The 18,105-nt window shown below is 39.8% G+C and overlaps 1 protein-coding gene across 3 annotated transcripts in view; it reads right to left on the minus strand.

Moving 5' to 3' along the window:
• NME7 (NME/NM23 family member 7) overlaps positions 1–18,105 on the minus strand; it is a 264,705-nt gene that overhangs the window by 166,690 nt on the left and 79,910 nt on the right. For all 3 annotated transcript variants that reach the window (XM_049633877.1, XM_049633878.1, XM_049633879.1), the window contains exon 7: positions 6,140–6,245. In XM_049633877.1, the coding sequence (XP_049489834.1) occupies positions 6,140–6,245 (106 nt within the window). The remainder of the gene's footprint in view (positions 1–6,139; positions 6,246–18,105) is intronic.

Genomic DNA, 18,105 nt, shown 5'->3' on the forward strand with positions numbered 1-18,105 from the left:
AGCTTTGACTCTTTGGTGGCCAGCAAGTGACTTTGGCCAGTTACTTAACGTTTCATTGCTCAGGCTTCCTCAGTGTGACATGCGCTTCAAATACTCCCTATGCTATGGTTTTGAGGATAAAATAATTCACATAAAGTCCTTCGCACTCCACAAATGTGAACTGGTATTACTATTAAAACTGTTTTTGTGATGCTATCCTTGAGAAAAGCCCTTCAAGTGTCTCATTAACCAGATTTGAATATTCCCTCTACCCCTCAGTCAAGTCGTCACAGCTGACAATCCTCGGGACTTATATTTTACTTTAAACGCTATTAGATTTTGAAACATATTAGCAAACAAAATTTCACTATTTCAAAATAAAAAAAAAATTAATAGCCTAATAATACACACCTACTTCTTCAGGATCGTTAAACCAGCAAAATTCTTGAAACTCCTTTTTTTTTTTTTTTAATTTTTTAATGTTTATTTATTTTTTAAGGAGAGAGAGACAGAGCACAAGCAGGGGAGGGGCAGAGAGAGAGGGAGACACAGAATCCAAAGCAGGCTCCAGGCTTTGAGCTGTCAGCACAGAGCTGACGCGGGGCTCGAACTCATAAACCGCGAGATCATGACCTGAGCCGAAGTCGGATGCTTCACTGCCTCTTGAAATTCCTTCTAAATCACTAATTTCAGGGACACCTGCGTGGGTCAGTCAGTTACGCATCCGGCTCTTGGTTTTGGGTCAGGTCATGATCTCACGGTTCGGGAGTTCGAGCCCCACGTCAGGCTCCAGGCTGACAGTGAGGAGCCTGCTTGGGATTCGCTCTTCTCCCTTTTTCTCTGCCCCTCCCTTGCTCACACTCTCTCTCTAAATAAATAAATAAACTTTTTTAAAAAAATCACTGATTTCATTTAACATCCTCATAACCTACAAATCTATTAGGTGTTTTCACTGCCTCTAATTTTGTGTTTCGAGAATGCATGCTGCTACACTCAACGCACTCAAAGGCAAAGGTCTTATGTGTAGTTCAATGTACTTGGTGCATCTGTTATAAGTTCCCTCCACTGTTTTGTCTACTCTTTCAGATAGAACATAAAACATTCACAGAACTCCAAAACTGTGACATTCTAAGGAAAACTGGGCCCACTCCAGGAATTTTCACTGGCACAAAGTGAGATTTACGATGTTTCCGTCCAATGTCTTTGCACCCAAAAATTTCACACCTCTTCCACAGGGTCCCAGGGGCTGAATTACTGGAAGGAAATCTCACACCAAAAAGTTAAGAACTTAACCAATTCAAGCAGCCCAAGTTGGTGGCACGTGTCTTATGGGGCTCTGGGCCTACCTAGCATCAAACTACCATTTGGGGCGGAAATGAAAACTCTGCAAGAGAGTCTGAGTAAGAATAACCCACTTTTAAAAAGTGAAAAACTTGATAAACATGACCTTGCTGTATTCATCCTGTGCTAGTTAGCATATCAGAGTCAACTCGGGGTAAATTTGTCAACTGGCCAGAATTCGAAGAAGTAATTTGCTTCCCAACTAATTAAATGCAAGCAGACCCCAACACTGTCTCTCCATACCGCTGTAAAAATAAAATCCAACATGCTTTGAAACAGTCTTCATGAACATAGCATTAATTTTACAGCCAAAACACAACACTGAGGTACCGAATACTGGGTTTAAATTTCAAGGCTGAGAGGAAACTTAGAAACCACCTTGACTCACTTTACTATGGGAGAAACGACATTTCAGGGAGGAGAGTATTATGAAAAAACGCAGTGAAACTGTTTAATGCCTAAATCCGTTATAAGAAGGGAAATTTTCCAACAAAATTTCAGGACTCTAGTACTTCAGAGGCTAAATCTGGGTGACACAAGGGCAGAAGCAGCCATCCCGGCACTGGCTGCCACCTCCTGCTCCCCACACCCCCCCTCCCCCAGCCAACCACAATGGCCCAATGGAATAGGGAACTGCTGATGACTGCTGAATCAACCAGAGGTAAGTGAGGAGCCTCCTGCATGGATTTAAATTAGAACCAGAACCTGAGGGAAAAATTACAGTACGAATAGAGTAGTAATCATAATAGTAGGAATGTCGAGCACATAGAGCATGTTAAGAGTTGGGCACTGTGTTTAACACATGCATCCTGACATTTAACCATTTAATTAATCATTTAGCCATTTAACTGTTGCCGTCAGTGCATTTAATCCTTGCAGTTACCCTTTTAAGACGATGTGCTGTATTATACTTATTTGATAGATAAGCAAACAAGGGACAAAGAGGTTCGATACTTAATGCAATTTCCCACAGCTAGTAAGCAGCAGAGCCAAAAGACAAACCTACACAGCCTGATTTCAGAGTAAAAATAATTCATTTCATTGATGGAATTAAACTAGCTACATGGAAATAATACTGAGGACATCAAAACAAACACATTGTATAGCTTTTAAATTAAGAAAGAAAAAAGAACATAAGAACATTCTCCTTGTTTTTCTTCCCTTGTAAATCCTGAGTCCCCAAGTGACAAAATGTACTTTAATCTACGTACAGGAACACGGCAGATGCCCCAAGTGTACCCCATCATTTTTTCCCGCCACCTCATCTGCAAACTAAGCTCTCTTTTTTTCTAGCTCTCTTAGGAGAAGTAAACCTCCACATCCATACAAATTAACTATAGGGCTAAGAACTGAGGCTGCCTACATCCACATGACTTTATTATTTGTGCCAAGAAATTCTTACCCGAAGATAAGGCTATAAATCAGTAAATAACTTCATTGTTTGCTTCAGGAACTTCCCAAAAGTCCATTTGCCCCAACAATAGACTACTCAAACAGTCCACAGTATTCCCTCAACTGGACAAACAACTCACTTATCCAAGAACTGTGTACTTAACAAGACTTGGTTAAGAGCTTTGTCTCACTGTTCCCACTAATCCTAAACTATTAGATCATGAACTTTACCCAGTTTCAATCAGATCAGTGCAAGACCCACCTTAAATCTCTAAAGGTCACACCCAAAACCCTACAATACAGGCCCACTCTCTCTCCCTAGTGAAGTCTGCCAAGACCATCAAGGCGTGTTCTCACTGTACTAAGCAACAGGTTTGCTTGGCTGAAACTATTCTGGACTTCTTTGGGGAAGGTGACAGTCAACAGAAGGAAATGACCCAATTCTATTTCAACTGCTCACCCATCAACACCACCTTTTTAAAAAATCCCTTCTTCCCTCATACCTATTCTAGACCACAGGTGAAATTAAATACACCGGGAAGTGAGATCCTTATAGAAAAAGATAAACATATGCCAGCACTTGAAAGGGCCCACGTAAATCTAACAATAAATTCAACACGAGGTTTTGAACTACATTTCACTGCAGCCACAATTTAACTCTAAGCTATAGTGGATTAATTACACATTTTAAAATGGTCTAAAAGGATCCCTAAAATTGAGATTTAGAAAGAAAAGAAAAACAAAGGCCTCAAAATGCCAACGTTAAAAGTATTCTGCCATCTGACCAGATTTTACAAAATTTCCTTCAATCAACTCATATGCCTCTAATGTTATGTATCAAATATAAATACATGAAACATAGCCAATCTTTTAAAAAATAGCTCTAAGAATGATTTAAACCTGTATAAATATAAAATAAATCATTTTGACATCGCCATTCATTTAATCACTTTCATTACTTCAGTTCTATTTATCCAATTAATAAAGTACATAACCATATTTACTAGAATCCTATTTTATTCCTGCCTTTCCATGCATCCCACTTTTCCTTAGAAAAAAATAAAACAGTTGCAGACCCAATTGAATGTATTAAGATGCCAAAGGTAAGCTTTTTAATGAAGTTGAAGCTTTTAAACAAGAAGAATTTGTCGCATCATATTAAACCGTGTGTGTGGGGGGACCTGGGTGGCTCAGTCAGTTAAGCACCTAACTCCTGGTTTTGGCTCAGGTCATCATCTCGTGGTTCATGAGTGCCAGCCCCGCGCTGGGCTCCATGCTGACAGTGCAGAGACTGTTTGGGATTCTCTGTCTCTCTGTCCCTCCCCTGCTCATGCTCTCCTTCTCTCTCAAAATAAATAAATAAACATTAAAAAAAAATTTTTTTTTAATGTTTATTTATTTTTGAGAGACAGAGCACGAGCAGAGCAAGGGCAGAGAGAGAAGGGGACACAGAATCCGAAACAGGCTCCAGGCTCCGAGCTGTCAGCCCAGAGCCCGACACGGGGCTCGAACTCACGGACCGTGAGATCATGACTGGAGCCGAAGTCGGACGCTTAACCGACTGAGCCACGCAGGCGCCCCAAATAAATAAATAAACTTTAAAAACATAACAATAAAATAAAACATGTGTATTATATACGTATATATGCGCATATTATGTATGTGTATACATGTATGTATGTATACATATGTATGTACACATATGTGTGTGTGCATATTTGGGTATAAACGTGTGCATGTGTGTGTGTGTGCATGTGTGTGTGTGTATTCATACCAAGGTAAGAAAATGAATGCAACATAAAGTCCCAATTTTGTTTTTCATAGGCTGTCAACACCAGCCCTTTCAAATATTATCATTCCTTCCTGTGGAAGTGTTGCTAACCGTGTTACCATAAGCATCTTGCTGTGGAGTCGTATATGTAGAGGAGAGAACGTGGAGGGTAGAAGAGACCAGGTCTGTATCCTAGATTCCCTGCTCTATATTGGGGGAAATAACTTATTCTCAGATAGCCTCAGTTCACTTATCTGGAAACGAATGATATATCCACCTACTTGGCATAATTGACATGAAGACGAAAGGAGATAATGTATAAGGTACTCGGTATACGGCCTAGCACATGGTGGAAAGGTCTCCATAAATGTTCGTTACCGATCGTGTATGTTAGCTCCCTATAACTGTGGTCCTAAGGATTTACAAGGTATTAAAGTACTTCCTAAATAATTAAAGAAGTATTAATTATGCAACAAGATCTTTAAGATCTTCATATCCTTTCAACCAATACTTCTATTTCTAGAAAACTAGCCAGGGGAAATGACTAGAGATAGTGTCAAATATTCATGTACAAAGATATTCTTTAAAACTTTATTGTTAACATCAAAAAACTGGAAACAACCTAAGTAGCCAAATATTATGCTACATCTCTATGACTGCATGGTGTACAACTATTAAAATATTCGTGAAGAATTAAGAGCATCCAAAATGCTCCCTAAAATTAAAACAATATCCTATGGACATACATTGCAACCATGTTAACAATTACATGTCATTCAACATGTTTAATTTAACAATGCATGTCAACAATTACATGCACACATCCACATATTCAGAAGAAAAGAATTTAGAGGAAATATAAAAGTATTAACAATGTCAAGACAATGGAAAACCAGGTAACTTTTACTGTTTCCTTTTTCACTTTATTTCCAAATTTTCTACTGTATACCCGAATTGCTTTGATACTTGGGGAAAAAAAAAAACAACAACTAAAAAAACCCATTCACCTATGTTTATTATTCAGAATATTCTACTTTTTTTAAGGGCAATCTTTTCAATTCTATCCATCTCATTTCCAAAAGAATTGGGAATAGTTCACAAAAATGCACACAACAGAATAAAACAGATGAAGAAAAATAAAGAAAAAAGCTTACACTCTCAGTATATAGCCATACATATGTATCTACCTATCTCTGCACATGTGCACATGTGTATATGTATGTATATGTACAAATGTGTATTTCTGTATTCACAGAACTTTGTTTCATATACTAAGAACTGAAGGAAGTTTCTCCAGCTTTCTCAGGGCATACTGCAGACATTGTTTTAAGACCTATTTCAGTGAATTAAGTAAATCAGTTATGTGGTGGGAGGAAGCGGATTTAAAGTCAAGGAATCAAGATCTTAAACAGGACAAGCATGGTCACGATCAGCACCTCAAGGAACGCCTTTTTAAAAAAGGTACACATATGCAGATAAATATAAGAGGAGACAGATTTTTCACTCGTGTTACCTTTATTCATGTGGCTTCAAAGAAAAAAAATGCTAAAATGATACTTTCATTTCTGCTGTGAAATACATCAAAAAATGAACTAAGAAAATAAGCTCCTATTAACAAAATGTACTTGGATACACTGTATTTAACACAGCACTTACCTTCACTGATAGCATGGGGCTTAATGATGCAACAGGTGCAATTGGTAAATTTAGCGGTGTTTGCGGGTCCACAAACTCCACTCGAAGGAAAAAATAACTCCGTTTCCTAAAGACAAAAAGAAATAACTTTGGCATATGTAATCTCTTATCTTGGACTCCTAGGTTATTAATGTGAGAGGGGAAAAAAACGACAGGATTACTTTTAAAGTTTCATAATGAAAACTCTTTGCTTCAAATTTTCTAAAAATGACTTTTACAAAGACTGATGAACCGAACCCTGTTTTAAGTCTTGGAATCAAAAGATCATCTAAAAAAAAAAAGTACCATTAAAGTAATGAGGACATGTAGCATTCTGCCTTAGGATTAAAACTAATAACATCTTAACATACTTTGAAGATTGGAAGTAATGAATATAAAGTTCTTATTTTCCTCAAAGCATTAGTTCATAGACACAGGTCCGATTTTAAACTTTTTATTAAAATTTGTGAAATTAAAAACTAGGAATTCTTTGTAGAAACAGATTAGTATCTAAAAATCAGAACTGCGAAATTAGTTTTAACTAATTAGCTTAAACTAATGAACTTACTAGAATTCTAGCATACAATTAAATCATATAAGCTTTATTTTATAACCAGATTCAGGCTATGGTATCTGCTTTGTCCATGGTTCCCTTAGATGACAACTCAGCAATCTGAACCAGCCACAAACACAGTCACACTAATTAATTCTTTTAATTATTCAGATAAATGCCTTCCGCCTGAAGCTTTTCCTACTGTTATTTCCAGCATTCCCCATAAGTCCCTCTGTCCCAAGCTCCAAAGGACTCTACCAACGTGTAAAGGGCCACTTCAAATATCACCGACTCCAGGAGGCCTTCTGTGACGTCCCCAGTCAAAACTGTGGCTATTTGGGCAACTGCCCTTCACAAGCTTTAGATCTGCAGCAAGTAACTAACCTGCATGGCTTTGTAGGTCTTTCAGCACCTAAAACAAATGCCTCAAAGTAAATACTCATTTATCAACGAATTTAAAGATTGCAAGATCACAGGAAGGGTTAATGTACTACACATTTTGAAAGCCACAGTACAATGTACTGTGTACATTTTGAAAGCCACAAAGAAGATGTGGACTTGTTCAAACTGGAAAGGAAAGGCCTCCTCTAGAGTTCCCGTTTCTGTGCTTCCTTTGCAACAAAACTCCTCAAAAGCGGGGCGGGGGCGGGGGGGGGGGTGGTCTTTATTCTGTCTTTACTTTTCACCTCCATTCTCTCTTAAGGTGACAGTCACTTAGGTTTCATCCCCAAACTGCTCGACGTGACCTCTGCGTTGCCAAGTACTCTGGTTACTTCTCAGCCCTCGCCTGGCTGGGCCGGGCGGGATTTGACACAGGTGATCTCACTCCACATCCTGCAACGCTTCCATTCATTGACTGTCTTCCTGCCTCACTGGCCACTCCGTCTCAGTCTCCTCTGATGGTTTTTGCCCACGCGGCTGACCCCTCCGTGTTGGAGAGCTCCAGGGTCCATCTTCTACCTACGGTCACTCTCTTGATGAGCTCGAGTCCCATGTCTTTAAATGCCATCCGTATTCTGATGGCTCCCACGTTTCTGCCTCCAGTCCAACCTCCTCCCTAAATTCCACACCCGTATCTCAGCCACTACCGCTTATAGAGGATGCACATTTAAAATGTCCTGATTTCCACCGTCTCCCATAAAATCTGTTCACTCCCACCCTGTTTTCCCATCCTTCCAACTGCACAGGCCAAAGAAAAAAAACTTCGAGTGATCCCTGATTTCTCTCCTTTCCTTAGCCATCCACCCAGTCGCTCAGGAAATCCTTTATAATGTGTCCAGCCAGAATCCAACCGCTTCCATATCGGTCACCCCGGTCCATGCCTATCACCAATTCTCCCTCTGACAACTGCTCTAGCCTCCTAACTGCTCTCCCCATTCCAACTTGCCCCCCAGCACACCTACACCCACCTGGCTTGATCTATTCTTAACACTGCAGGCAGCATGAAAACCTGTAAAACACATGCTGCCCCTCGGCACACAACTCTCCAGTAGCCTTTTATCTCATTCGGAATGAATTTTAAAGTTCTAGACGTCTACAAGGCCTTTCAGGATCTGGCCCCTAGGCCCCTAGCTGTACCTTGAGCTAATCATCTGTTTCCACAAAAACATTTAGATTTCCGTCAGGCCACCACTGGCCTCACCCCCTCGAGGTTTGACTAAACACAGCAAACAAGTTCCCACCTCAGAAACTTTGCTTGTACTCTTCCCTTCCTCCCGGAACACTCTTTCTCGCTGATATCTGCATGGCTCCTCCCTCACTTCCTTCTGATCTCTGCTCAAACCAGAGACGGTGAGGACTTCCTGACACACATTTATATTTATATATCAATATATTTCACAGCATTCCTCACTTCCACTCGACGCACAATCCTTCCTCCACCCTGGGCTTTTTCTATCCCTTCCCCCGGTTTATTTTCTTCGGAGCACTTACCACCTGACTTGTTTTACGTCTATTTGTTTAGTATCTGGCATCCCCTTCACCATCAGATGCAAGCTCCGAGTAGGCCGGGACCTCGTTTTGCACTAGCAGCTTCTCAATGTTATGAAACGACTGAAATTCAGAAACTAATACATTCTGCATGTGCTAGGAAATAAGATCTCTCTACCCACGCTGCACACATAAGAAAGCCTTGACTAACGAGCCCTTGCGGGTTAGCAAGGGGCAAAGCCGGTATTCGGACCCAGGTCGCGCTGGTTGCAAAGCCCTGAGCCTTTTCCATCACCTTTCCTTCAAAAGTAAAGAAGCTGTGCTAAATTGTTCCACCTCTAGCTGAACCAATTATTGGGCCAGTTATTTTTGTCTCGACTTTCCTCTTCTCTTCCTCAATTTTTAAAACTGAAAATGCCAGCTTTCCAAGCACTCATTTACATATGCTGAATAAATGTGTATTTCAGGCAAGGAATACGAAGGTTTTACTTAAATCTACCTTCTGGGCGAATGTGAGTTAATTCTTTCTGCCTTTGCTTGCTCTTTCTCCCTGCACAGGTTGTCCTATCTGTCCCAAGGATTAATCTAAACGGACATTTGCAAGAGCACTTCTACTAGGTCATTGTTACGGCAACTGATTTAGAGAGTTTACACAACAAATGTGATAGTCGCACAAAAAAATGTTCACATCCCTTTGTGATCTGAGCTGCTTAAACACTTTACATAAAGCTCCTCTCCTTCCAAGGGTTCCTGCTATTACTCTTAGCCCTTTATATGTTCCTAAACTACCTAGCAGGGAAGGATAGACATAGGTAACTTTACCAAAAACTAAAATGAAGACTGATGGAGTCTTCAATTTTTTTTTTTTTTTTTTACTATATCTTACTTAACAAATTGTAACAAAACAGTAGCACTGTTTCATAAATTTCACCTAAAATCCCACCGGTAATCTCACTAAAACATCTGACTAATCCTCATTCTTATCTTTATTACCATAATAAAAGCATCACTAAATGGTTGTTAGTTAAAAATTTCTCCAAAACTTTTACATAGTAATTTTAAATATCATTTTTGTAAATGCCTCAGACTAAACATGAAAACACTGAACTTGCTCTCTACATACCCTCATACCAAATAAGAAATCTGTTCTCAGAAAATCCAAACCTTTAAGAAATGAAATATGAAGTCACGTGATCAATGCAGCCTTATTTACAAATAAAAAAAAAAAAGAGAGAGAACCTAACAAAATGTCCAAAAGTAAGGGGATGTTTAAATAAATCATGTTATATTCATACAACAAAATATTCTGTAGCCATTAAAATGTACTCCTGTGACAATAATCTGTTAACATGAAAAATATCATATTAAGTGAAAAAAATAATCATGTTAAAATCAGGTACATGGTGTTCCTATGTAAATTATATAAATGATCAAGGGAACAAGCTGGAAGGAATATGCCATAAACAAACTGTAAACATCAGTGACAGGATTACTGATGCTAAATTTTCTTCTCTCCACTTGCCAAATTCTCTGAAAGTGTTTCCATCACTAACGTACTCTAAAAGACGGTAATGTTTAAAACAAGGTAGGCCACTATTTTTGGTATCCATAGTTGGGGCTGGTGGTTAAACATGGGGCTCTGGAGACAGAGGTACTCGGGCTCATGTTGTCAGGAGGCCAAGGTGCTTAAATTCACCAAGTTTCAGTTCCTGGTAAATTGGGATGACATAAGCGACTACACGGGAGACTGTGAGAATTAAATCAGATATAAAAGCATGTGGAATGATGCCTGCAACGTAGTGAGTTGCACATAAGGTCTCTGTTAAGTTTTGAATTCCAAAACATTTTTGAACACCAGTGACCTAGATCCTGGAGGTATGACGATGAATTGGACATCCTCAAGGAATTCACAGTCTACTGAGAGGATAAACATAACCACAAATACTTTTCAAAGATGGTAAGAAATAGAGGTATATAGTAGGTATGAAGGGTACCTCACATAGAACCAGGAAATTGATAACAGTTGAGCAGAGTTGTTGCCACTGGTTTCTAAGTTTTGTTGAGGTATAATGAACATACTTCCAACTGAGTATATTTAAAGGATACAATTTGATAAGCTTTGACAGTTTATTCCTGAGAAAACATCACCACAATCAAGATAATAAGCATTATCAGTCATCCCTCCTTCCTCTGGGCAATCCCTTTCTTCTGCCTCTCCCTGCCTCCCCCACCATTAACCATTACCTTTACCATTACCTCCCTTACCATTAACAAGTTGGCCCTGTAACCAATGATCTGTTTTCCATCGTTAGGAATCAGTTTAATTTTTAATAAGTTTACTTAAATATAATTATATAGTCTGTGCTCTTTAGTCCCGCTTCTTTCACTCAGCAAAATTATGTTGAGATTCATGCTATGTACTTCATTCTTTTTTATGGCCTAATAGTATTCCATGTGTTAATATCATGGTTTCTTTATCCACTCATCTCTTGGACATTTGGGTTATTTCTAGGTGTGGGATATCACAAATAAGGTGGTTATGAACAAAGTTGTTATGCGCAAGTCTTTGTATTGATATTCGTTTTCATTTGTCTTGGGAAAATACTTGAGTGGAATGGTTGGATCACAGGGTAGCTGCATGTTTAAGTTTTTAGTTGAGTGCCGGCCAAACTATTCCCCAAAGTGATTGTACCGTTTTAAATTCTCATCCATTCCCCCAAAGTGACTGTACCGTTTTAAATTCTCATCCATCAGCAGTGTATGATAGTTCCTAAGTTTCTCCTCATCCTTGTCACTTGATATGGTCCGTTCTTTTAAACCTTAGCCATTCTGAAAGCTGTGTAGTGTTGGCTCATTGTGGTTTTAATTAATATTTCCATAATGTCTATTGACGTTGTGTACTTTTTTTTTTTTTTCAACGTTTTTTATTTATTTTTGGGACAGAGAGAGACAGAGCATGAACGGGGGAGGGGCAGAGAGAGAGGGAGACACAGAATCGGAAACAGGCTCCAGGCTCCGAGCCATCAGCCCAGAGCCTGACGCGGGGCTCGAACTCACGGACCGCGAGATCGTGACCTGGCTGAAGTCGGACGCTTAACCGACTGCGCCACCCAGGCGCCCCGACGTTGTGTACTTTTAATGTGCGCTTACATACCATTCATGTATCTTCTTTGGTGAAGTAAATGCCTATTCAAAATTTTTGTCCATTTCTAAATGGGATGTTTGTTTTCTTAATAAGTTCAAAATTCACATTGAAAAAAGACAAAAAGATCAATAGAGCAAAGTTAAGAATCCAGAAATACACTCTCAGATACACAGTCAACAAATATGACAAAGGTACAAAGGTAACTGAGTGGAGGAAAAATTGTGATTTTATCTAATGATGCTGGAACAATCAGACGTCTATACACAAATCAACAAATTTTGGTCAGATCCTATGCCATATATAAAAATTAACTCAAAATGGATCATGTAGCTAAATATAAAACCAAAAACTATAAAATCGCTAGAAGAAAACAAAAGGGAAAAGTTCTGTGACCCTGAATGAGGTGACAATTTCTTAGGCGTGACACAAAACCCACAACACATCAAAGAACAAATTGATACGTTGGACGTCATCAAAACTAAAACCTTCTACTCATCCAAGGACACTGTTGAAGAGAATAAAAATACAAACAACACACTGTGAGAAGGTATTTGCACATCATACACCTGGGTAAAAAACCTGTATCTGTAATATATAAAGAACTCTGAGCAGAGTTAAAGGGCCAAAAAAAATTACCTGGACAAAGGGAGATATGGCATCCCAAGGCAGAGGGACAGAAAGAGTAAAGGCAATAGAGCAAGAACACCACAGTCTAAAGAAGGAGAGGCAGGATATGAGACTGGAGAAGAGGCTAGCATTCAGATCATTTTCATAAAACACGTTAAGGAGCTTTAAGATAATGCATCACTCTGGAACATTTTTAGCAGATTCACGACATGGACAGATCAATATTTTTAGAGAGCTTGCTCTGAAACCTATGTGGAAGAGGAATTTGTGGGAGAAAAGTCTGAGCCAGAGCTATTATAGCAACCCGGGTTACACAGTGAGAGTAGGAATGAAGGAAAAGGAGAGAACTGAAGAAAATGTTTAGAAGATAAATCTACACAACTTTTTATTCATTGGATGTAGGGGATAAAGGAGGCAGAAGAATATTTACTGGCTCTCAAGTTCCTTTGTTTTTTGTTTTTGTTTTTGTTTTTTTTGGTTTTTTATTTTTGACAGAAAGAGCATGAGCGGGGAAGGGGCAGAGAGAGAGGGAGACACAGAATCCGAAGCAGGCTCCCGGCTCCGAGCTGCCAGCACGGAGCCCGACGCGGGGCTCGAACTCACGGACCGAGAGATCATAGACCTGAGCCGAAGTCGGACGCTCAAACGACTGAGCCACCCAGGCGCCCCTCAAGTTCCTTTGTTAATGGTATGCAGAATACAAAAGGAATAGTTTGGTGAGTTAAAATTAATCAGTTCAGTTTGGGATGCATTATTTGAGTATGAATCTGAAAGACTACGGAGAACCCTACACATAGAATTAAGAAATTGAGTTGTCCACATAAAATCATCTTGTACAATTTATTGACTATCCATCTATCTCTTGCCCAATGATTCATAACGCCACCAAGATCTCATTACTTATGGGTCATTTCTTGAGTACCCTGGGCTGTTACACTGACCCACTTGTCTACTCCCATACCGATATCACACTGCTTTTCCTACCAAAGCTTTATAAAAGGCTTCCTCTTGCAGAAAGAAGTCATCTTATCACCACCATTTCTTCTTACCCTTCCAGACTTCCTTGGCGCTTCTGGCTCTTCTACGCAAGAATTTCATTAAGCGTCAGGAAAAACTCTGCCTCAATTTTGACTGGAAATGCACTGAACTTATAGATAAATTCGGAAAGACTTTTTATCATTAGGATATTGAATCTTCACATGCATGAACGTGGTGTAGATCTTCATTTATTTAAGTCTTTTGTTATTGGCCTACAATAAAATTTATGGTTTTCTCCATAAAGATCTCTCACATCTTTTGTTAGGTTTATCTTGAGCATCATATACTTTTTTTACACTATGAAGGAACTCTCTTTTAAGTTTACATTTTCTAACTGGTTATTTCAGGTATATCAAGAACACTGCTGATTTTTATATATTGATATTATACGCGTACAACTAATAGGTAGAGATTGGAGAAGCACCATGAAAGTGGAGTGTTAATAACAGATAATCTCCATTAAACGCTACGTTTTAGGCACTATGCTAAACAGTTAAATCATTTTATTTAATCCTCAGAAGAACACTATAATGTAGGTACAACTATTCCCTTATTTTACGGACCAAGACTGAGAAACAGAGCAAGACATTAGTAGGTGAGAGAATGGAGCCTGATTAACATCATCACTTTAAAGGACAGGTGAAGGAAGAACAGCCAATTAATAAGACATAGGTCATGACCTGACAGCCCTAAAGAAACAAGGGCAGTGAGACATCACAAAATCGAAATAGGGTAGAGAATTTCAAAAAGGAGAAAGTGTTCAAACTTCAATGTTGCAGACAGATACAAAAGAAATAAAAATTTTTCCTTGAATTTTGTAAGTAAGAGCACATTGATTATTTTATCCAAAAAGATTTTGGTGGAATGAAAAGACGAAGCCACATTGCAGTGGTTGCTCTCAGTGAGTAGCCACAGGCAACTGAAGAGAAAATTGTGACTATAGTCTAAGCTTTGGTGAAATCTGGATAAGGAAGAACAAAGGATTAAATCGTAACTAACAGGAACTTAAGATCAAGGAGAGCTTATTTGGGGATGCTCGTGTGAGGTTTTTCAGTTTTTAATTCACATGTCCTGTCCTTGCTTCCTCACGTGTGCTGTGCGTTGCAGCCAGATTTCTCTCTCATAGCTAATTAGCTAACACGATGTCCACAATACTCACTCCTCCCAAGACAAGAGTCAAGAAAAGGTGTGTCCTCCAGGGTTCATGACGATGGGGTATTTCAGGGACGAATGTCAGAAAGAGCTAAAAAATTTAAGTGTACAAAATAGAAACAAACATGTTTAAGACATTTCTTCAGGAGGAATGATTACGGTAGCTAACTCTGCAGAAGCTTCTCCACTATAAAAAGAAGAAAACAGTCGTTCTGCAAACTGTATTTGAAGATAGGCACATTATGTATGCGCAGCCATAGAAACAAACATGTACTTAAGACAAGACTAGCAGAGGCACCTGGGGGGCTCAATTGGCTGAGCGTCCGACTTGGGCTCAGGTCATGATCTCACGGCTCATGAGTTCAAGCCCCACGTCGGGCTCTGTGCTGACAGTTCAGAGCCTTGAGCCTGTTTCGGATTCTGTGTCTCCCTCTCTCTCTGCCTCTCCCCTGCTCATGCTCTGTCTCTCCCTCAAAAATATATAAACATTAAAAAAAAAAAAAAAGACGGGGCGCCTGGGTGGCTCAGTCGGTTGGGCGTCCGACTTCGCTCAGGTCACGATCTCGCGGTCTGTGGGTTCGAGCCCCGCGTCGGGCTCTGGGCTGATGGCTCAGAGCCTGGAGCCTGCTTCCGATTCTGTGTCTCCCTCTCTCTCTGCCACTCCCCCGTTCATGCTCTGTCTCTGTCTCAAAAATAAATAAACGTTAAAAAAAAAAAAATTAAAAAAAAAAAAAAAGACAAGACCAGCTTTATCATATTAAAGTATAAAGCCTCCCTTGCGCTTCTGAATCCACTTATTTTCAGCATCAATAGTATTAAATAAATGCACAACCTATATTAACTACCGAATAAAAATATGTCTTTTAGGGGCTCCAGACCCAACTGCAGTGTGGGAGTGTTCTCCCACACAGAACACCAAAGCAATTCTCCCAGCAGGGTGTCCAAGAAATCAACTCCCTTCTGGCACTATCTACCCAGAGACAACATCGGTTTCCAACAAATCAAAGGTTCAGTCCTACAAGGCTGCCCTCACTTCAGATGCCGGTTACCAACCCCAGGCAACCTATGCTTCTGACTGTCTGCCTGTCTATAGACACACAAAGTTCCAACGACCTCTACCTTCGGTTCAATTAATTTGCTAGAGAGGCTCACAGAATTGTGGGAAATACTTAAGTTTACCAGCTGATGAAAGGATACGATAAAGGCTACGCATCCACAGCCAGAAGAAGAGATACACGGGGCAAGGTATGGGGAAAGAGCACACCACTCTCCCAATCTCCACTTGTTCACCAACCCCAAAGATCTCCAAACCTCCAAAGGTTTTTACGAGGCTTCATTACACAGGCATGGCTGATGAAATCACTGGCCATTGGCGATTCCTTAAGTTTTTATTCAAATTCTAGTTAGTTAACATACAGTGTGGTAGTGTTAGTTTCAGGTGTACAATATCGGGATTCAACACTTCCACGCAATACCCAGGTGCTCATCGTAACTGCACTACTTAATCCCTATCAGCTATTTCACCCTCCCCCCCCCCACCTGCCTCTTAGCCCCTCTCCCCTTCCCAGGGGTCGTGAGATAAAGACTGAAAGTTCTAACCCTCTAAACACACTGTTGGTCCTCCTGGCAACCAGCCTCTATCCTCAGATGCTTTCCAAAAGTCATTTCATTAACGTAACGAAGGACACCTTTATCACCCCCAACACTCAGGAAATTGCAAGCATTTGGCAGAGCTGTGCCCCAGAAACTGGACAAAGATCAAATATATATGAAAAATATACTTTGGTCATCTGCACGACCAAATATGCATTTCTTATAAATCATAACACTGCAACATGGTGTAGTTGGACTCACAGTCAAGATTCATGGTATTTTCATAAAAGGCAAAGAATATTTGTAAGGTAAAATACCTTGAGAAAAAGATCAAAATTATATGCTATTTTCCCACTTCTTCCCATTTTACTTACATCACGGTTTTTAATACAAAAACTTAAAAAATATATTGTTCACTAATGGGAAGTAACCAGGGAATTTTAGTGGCCAACACCAGAATTCATTCACCATTTGTTATGTGCCATGCAGGTTCTACTGATCGAAACATGAAAATCGCTCCCCTTACGGTGCTCACTGATGGAATCATCTAATATATCGATACATATAGAGCCTAAATTGTCTAAAATCTGACAAGCATACCTGAGCTTAAATTTATTAAATAAACTGATGGAAATGGACGGGGTAAGATAAGAAGGGAGGGAAAGAGGAAGCAAATATCAATGAGCATGGTCAGTGACTTTCAGTTCCAGCTTCCATTTATTTCATTAATTATTTATTCCTATCACTTATGTAATATCTTGAAAGATCTGATTGGTAATGTAACTCCAGAAAGGAAGACTACATGTAGAGTGATTGTCTACTACTAAGATCAAAGGTCAAAGACTATAATCACTCTCTTGCACACTCCATTGACTACCGAGACCTTCCTATCGAGTTCGCTTCACAAAACTACAGCCATGGTTGAAGTCAACGCTCCACCTACTCTGCACCTACACCCATGCGGCTGAACAAGGACGGAGAACAACCACACTCAGAATTCAGAACCATGAACATCAGGTGGGCCACTTACTCAGCACCACAACCATATTTCCCTAATTGCTTCCTGTTCCTAGTCTTTCTGATGATCACTTCACATCTTCTCTCTCTTCAAACCAATAAACACCGTCTCCCTCATCCTCACTTTTAGCTGTTTTTGACCTTGCTTCCTATTGTCTTAACTAAGGGAGTAAGAATCAGCATCTGCGCCCCCATAGTCCGCCTTCACACCTGTTGCTACAGACAACTACTCCTGCACCCCATTCCCTCTCACCTAATCAAGGACATTGTGCCAGTAAGTCTCACTCTTTTTTCTACATCCTCAATTTTTCACATCTGTAATTCTTCTCATCTTAAAAAAAAAAAAAAAAGAGAGAGAGCGAAAAAAAAGATGCTGCTTTTCTTCACAGCTACCACCTCATTTCTTTGCTCAACATCCAACAACACTCCTGAAAAAAGTTGTCTATATTCCCGTCCTCCAATTTTCTTTTAAATCCCTTCCGGCAGGACTTTGACTCTATTGCTCTCTCACAAACTTCACCAATGAACTCTCCATTGCAAAATCCAGTGGTCAACTTCAGGGCCCTTCTTTCTTGATAGGTCTGCTTCATTTGACCCCACTGATCATTCTCTCCCCTTTGAATATTTTCCTCACCTGGCCTCCGGGACACAATCATCTCTGAGGTTTTTCCTTCTCCCTCACTGACTGCTCCTTTGCTGCTTCCTCCTCTTCAGCCTTTTACTAAGAACATAAAGACTCCATCTTTGTTCTCTTTTCTTCTCTAACTGTACTCTCTCCTGAGTAATCTCAGCCATTCTCAAGGCTTTAAATACCATTTAGATGCCAATGACCCCATATTTACTAGTGCAGACCTCCCTCCCCAACTCATATAACCCAATACACTCTCTCCTGAG

Source organism: Panthera uncia, chromosome F1, assembly GCF_023721935.1.
Source record: "Panthera uncia isolate 11264 chromosome F1, Puncia_PCG_1.0, whole genome shotgun sequence".
In the NCBI taxonomy this organism is placed as follows: Eukaryota; Metazoa; Chordata; class Mammalia; order Carnivora; family Felidae; genus Panthera; species Panthera uncia.